This window comes from Artemia sp. Qi Xiang Cuo, chromosome 10, assembly GCF_049724085.1.
Source record: "Artemia sp. Qi Xiang Cuo chromosome 10, ASM4972408v1, whole genome shotgun sequence".
NCBI lineage: Eukaryota > Metazoa > Arthropoda > Branchiopoda > Anostraca > Artemiidae > Artemia > Artemia sp. Qi Xiang Cuo.
Window position 1 is genome coordinate 32,740,409 of NC_142803.1, and position 6,000 is coordinate 32,746,408.

Consider the following 6,000-nt stretch of genomic DNA (forward strand, 5'->3'; position numbering starts at 1 on the left):
ATGTAGAGGGAGCTTGGCTTGAGATGAAAAGGGTCCTCAGTGAGACAATCACAAAACACACAACAACTACTTGGAGACGAAGACCAAGAATGCTCCCTTTCATCACATGAGAAATCAAGCTAGCAGTTGAAGAAAAAGAAGTTCACGGCTCAAAAGATTGAACCCACATAAGTCGGTTGGCCCTGATGGGGTTCACCCTCGAACTTTGAAAGAGGCTCATGTGGTGCTTGCCTTCCCCCTAGCAAAACTGTTCCAGAAGTCTCTTGACACGAAACAAGTCCCTCAAGATTGGAGAAATGTGAATATTACACCTATTCACAAGGGTGGAAGCAGGAACTGTGCTGCCAATTACCGACCTATTAGCATCACCTTGACAGATACATGTGGAGGTTGTTGAATGGGTGATGCAGTTCCTCTCAGGAAGAAAGCAGAGAGTTAGAGTGTTTGGGGATAACAGGCAAGAGTTTCTCTCAGAAGTTGCTGGAGTTGATAGTGGTGTGCCCCAGGGAACGATCTTGGGCCCAACACTTTTCAATATTTACATTAATGATGCTCCACGGGCTGTAAGAAATAAGATGAGCCTCTATGCTGATGATTCAAAGCTTATTGGGCCTGTGGAGTCAAAAGTGAATAGAGCCACCATACAGGGAGACCTGGATGCACTTTCCCTTTGGGCCCGCCAATGGAAGCTTGAGTTTAACATCCAGAAGTGCAAGGCGGTATATTTTGGGAAAAAGAATGAGAAGTGGCAGTACCATATGAGTGGGGGGGGGTGGCTCTAGACAATCGATTGGTTCCTTGGCAGCTGAAAGAGATTTGGGAATAGTTGTCAATGAAGAATTAAAATTCAACAAACACACACAAACAGCAGTTGTCAAAGCATCTCAGACCCTCAGAATAATTAAGCATACAGTACATAGCAGATCATCTACAGTCATGATGAAGCTGTACAAGGGTCTTGTGCGACCATTGCTGGAGTTTGGGATGTGTGTTGCCATGCCTCTGAATAAGATTGACCAACAGAAAATAGAGTCTGTTCAAAGGCACACAACCAAAGCTGTTGATGGATGCAAGAACCTCAACTATCCATCTTGCCTGAACAAACTACAGCTCCCAACACTCGTCTACAGATGGCAGAGGGGCGATGTCATTATGGCTTACAAGCTACTGCATGCCAATTCCTCTTCTCAGAGTCCTTTCCAACTTGACAAATCATCCAGGACAGGGGGCATAGTAAGAAGCTGCTCAGGAAGAGAGCTCACAGCAGACTCTGCAACCATTACTTCTCCAATAGAGTGGTGGGCCCCTGGAACAGTCTTCCCAATGCAGCTGTCACCGCTCCCTCTGTCAATGCATTCAAGATCGCCATTGATAAGAATTGGTCCACCAAACCATGGAAAACAGAGTGGGACGCCACCAAACCAGTGACTCCCCATCATCACTGACCAGCCACTCTACAGGATCTTTCCTTATTTTGCTGGACAATGCGATTTAAGGTAATAAAAAAAATTGTTTATGAATTAAGATATTAACTTACAAATGTAAAAACTAAATATTATATTTGGAATAGATACATGTTGCTTTGAGCTTCTATGCTATAGCCTATTAGTAACTTCATATTCATGACCAACCAGCAATAAAAAACCTTAAATGCCAACTTTGGCAGGAATCAAACATGATTTATGAAATATACAACTAGTTTGTTTTGATTTAGGATAAACATCCTGTTTTTCTTAGCAAAAGGGGTTAGAGAAAGAGTATTATGTTGCTTATAACAGAGAGGTTAAGGACAGAGTTTATTTCCTTTATATTATAAAAGAAGGTTAGAAATGGAACATATACACTTTTCACAGAAGCATGTTGAACTATGGGTCATGTTCCAAAATAATGAAATCTAAACTATTTGTCAGTGGTGATCAATATCTGGTGAATCTAACCATTTAAAAACTCACTGCTTAAAGAGTCCACAGGTTTTTGAAAGAAATTGAATAAGTTTCAAAACATTTAGAGCTTTGCATAATATGTTCTCTATAATGTCTCATCTATACTCATCTACTAGTGCCAAACTCAGTTTTAACCCAGTCTTAGTCATCAAAATAAAGTTTTGAAACCAGCTTGCAGTCGAGACTGTTTACTCCTTGATTCTTAATAAAGAACTTTTTACTCCTATATGTATTAAAAAATATTTCTGCTTTGTAAACAGTGGCTGGGGAAATTATTTACTGCCATAGTGAAATACAAAAAGTACTGGGAAAAGGGAAGTGAAATTACTACTGGGAGTAGGATGGGTAGAAGCCTAGAATTGCAACTGTTGAGAAGGAAACACACTACAAAAATAATTCTAACTTTAATATATGCAGAATAATCATGGTTAAAATGTTTCGACAAAACTATTACTATATTTCATCCTCTTCCCTTCTGAATATGCAAATATATAGTCCAAATTAGATATTTTCTATGTGTTTGTTGTTTCTTGATTTGTCAGTAATGACCCAATTTACAGATAGACAGGTTAAAACAAGAGTGGTACATGACAAAATATAAGTCTGCTTCAGCAAAGAGGAAAGCCTTTCAAGTCCTTAGGGAAGAAGGGAGGCAATAGCTGGAGGATATTGTTACCTCATAAACATTACTTTTCTTAATTGTTTCTATGGTAAATTTCTTTTGGGCCATATAATTTAGCTATAATGAAATTAAAAATGTCATTTGATGCCTTTTTTATGCTCTTTCATAATTCAAGAATCACTTCTGGGGCTAGATGCATCTTGAGCCCTTAAAGGGGCTCCAAAGATATTTCATTTTGTAACCATGCAAAGAAGTTATCAACTCTATTTAAGTTATTGAAAAGTGGTTAAAAACATCACTAGTTTATAAAAAAATTGTTCATGAGTAATACATTCCAAAAATGCTTGTTTATAACAATTCAAACCTCATTTATTAGGCAACTCAAATATAAACCATTTTTTTACTGTGTCAAGTTTTTTGAATGTCATCAACAATAATAGCACTGAATTTTGTAGGCTAATTTGAAACTTTGCTGTCATCAATTCAGAGTATTTTCCAATTCAGGGTATATATTTGCAGATTAGGGGGATGGGTTGGGTAAATTTGCAGTGGGCCATATAATTTAGCTAGGATGAAAGTGAAAACATTATTTGATGCTTTTTTTATGCTCTTTCATTATTCATACAAAATACCTTTGGGGCCTTTTTAAGGGCTCAAGATATGGTAAAATTCTACTTTATTTACTTTTGGCTATCTTGGAAAGGGGTTAGGAAAATAAAACTTTCATGGATGGGTCTACAGGTTAAATTATGTCATGGAGAGGTATTTTGAAGTACCTATCTCCACTTCTTCTCCCTCAAGAGGGTCCTGACCTTTGATGATCTTTAAAAACTTGTGTGTTATAAAAGTGAAACCTTGCAAAATAGATCTTCTGCTTAAATGAGGTACAACAAAACTGTTTTCAGCTTCACAACTTTGCTTAATCCAAATTTATAAGGTTTTAAAGATATGCAAATACATTTCCTAAATTTTGAAAAAAAAACATTGATATGGCTTAAAATTCTACTCAAATAACAGGAATTGTGTTTTCAGAATTAAAGCCAGAAAAAAAGAAACTGATAACTGAATATTAAAATGTTGTTTTGTCAAATTTTCAATAGGTATAGATGCATCATGTAGGCAAATTTTAGGGCCTTCTAGAGGGATAAGTAGTGGAGGTAGGTAGCCTACTTCAAAATACCTTCCTGGGACATACTTTAGCCTGTAGACCCATCCCTGAAAGTTTTATTTTCCTAACCTAGCCCCTTTCCAAGATAGCCAAAAGTAGCTAAATTAGAATTGTACCCAAGATACAATTATCCCCAGAAGTGATTCTTGGGTAATATCTACCAAATCATATTATTGAGTTAGGAATAAAGTGAATACACCATTTGATGCCTTTTTTTATGCTGATCATGAATATAATAATCATTTCTATCAAAAATGAATTTCAGCCCCCCCCCCTATATATGCCCATTTAGGGTTAGTTTAGGTTAAGTTGTAGAAACATAGGTAAAGTTCTACAAAATCATATTAGGCTATTGAGTTAGGAATAAAGTGAATGCACCATTTGATGCCTTTTTTTTATGCTGATTACAAATATAATAAGCATTTTTATTGGAAATGAATTTCAGCCCCCCCCCCTATATAGGCTATACCTAACCCAACCTAACCCTGAATTGGCCTATATAGGAGGGAGGGCTGAAACTCATTTCTGATAGAAATGCTTATTATATTCGTAATCAGCATAAAAAAAGGCATCGAATGGTGTATTCACTTTTGTCCTAACTCAATAATATGATTTCGTAGAACTTTACTGAAATATATACCCTGAATTGGTATATATATGGGGGGGGGGGTGAAATTCATTTCCAATAGAAATTATTACTATATTTGTAATCAGATTAAAAAAAGGGTAAAATTCTACTTTAGTTACTTTTGGCTATCTTGGAAAGGGGTTAGGTTAAGAAAATGAAACTTTCAGGGATAGGTCTACAGGCTAAAGTATGTCCTGGGAAGATATTTTGAAGTACCCACCTCCACTCCTTCTCCCTCTAGACGGTCCTGACCTTTGATGACCTTTAAAAATATGTGAGTTATAGAAGTGAAACCTAGCAAAATAGATGTTCTGCTTAAATGAAGTACAACAAAATTGTTTTCAGCTTCACAACTTTGCTCAATCCCAATTTATAAGGTTTTAAAGATATGCAAATAAATTTCCTAAATTTTGGAAATAAACTATTTATATCTCTTAAAATTCTGATCAAATATTTGAAATTGCATTTTCAGAGCTAAAGCCAGAGAAAAAGAAACTGATAACTAAAAATTAAGGTAAAATGTTGTTTTGTCAAAATTTCAATGGGTATAGACCTGTCATGTAGGCAAATTTCATGACCCTCTAGAGGGAGAAGGAGTGGAGGTAGGTACTTCAAAATACCTTCCCGGGACATACTTTAGCCTGTAGACCCATCCCTGAAAGTCTCATTTTCTTAACCTAACCCCTTCCCAAGATAGCCAAAAGTAGCTAAAGTAGAATTTTACCAAAAAAAGGACATCGAGTGGTATATTCACTTTATGTATAAGTCAATAATATGATTTGGTAGAAATTTACCAATTCTTGAATTAGGCTATGAAAGAGCCAAAAAAAAAAGACATCGAATGACATTTCACTTTCATCTTAGCTAAATTATGTGGCCCACTAGATATTTACTGTTTCTATATCCAACAAGGAATTCATGAAAGCCACTCATTTAAATAACCATAAAAATGAGGAGTGGGCCTACATCACCATACTTTTTCATAGAGGCCTTGTTCTTACCTTCTTCTTCCAGTCTTTCTCTTAAATTTTTCATCAGAAACTCCGGTGTCATAGTCCTATATGGATTATGGTAAATAAAACATCTTTTTAACACAAGTCCAAAGATTCCATTTGTCTTGCAAATAGAAGACTTTAAGTGTACTGTTGTATTAAGTGCCATGTTCTGTCGATTTGAAAATTTTGGAAACAAAAGCAGGGTTGTCACACCAACGATACTTTAAAGCCCAGCTCCCACTAGCGCCCAAGAACCCAAAACATTTACTTTAGCGTCCAAGAACCCATAGCGCCCACAGCTCCCAACTTGAAAGATATATACAAGCACACCCAAGTATCAATTCATAAGGCTAAATATTAAGTTATTTTACCTTTGGTACAGCAAATTCTTCTTTCTTCTTTAAATAGCGATTTTTACTGGAGGCAAAGAAGAAAAAGAGCAAGGAACTTGCGAACTTGCAAAATCCCATGCGATCTGGTGTTTATTTACCTTTGAATCTGGCGCCCAAGTTAAAAATAAAATTATACTGACAATAAATTGATTATTTGAATACTTATTTGGCCGAAAATATAAGTATGAATTATTTTTCACTTGATAAAAACACTGTATAGGGCATCATAAGCCCAAGCAAGGCCAACGCCCG

At 36.2% G+C, this 6,000-nt stretch overlaps 1 protein-coding gene across 1 annotated transcript in view; it reads right to left on the reverse strand.

Annotated features, from left to right (window-relative positions):
• mRpL38 (mitochondrial ribosomal protein L38) overlaps positions 1–5,532 on the reverse strand; it is a 31,386-nt gene extending 25,854 nt beyond the window's left edge. Inside the window, exon 1 of the mRNA XM_089096193.1 lies at positions 5,363–5,532. Coding sequence (XP_088952319.1) covers positions 5,363–5,522 — 160 coding nt within the window. The 5' untranslated portion in view covers positions 5,523–5,532. The remainder of the gene's footprint in view (positions 1–5,362) is intronic.
• Positions 5,533–6,000: the final 468 nt, after the last annotated feature.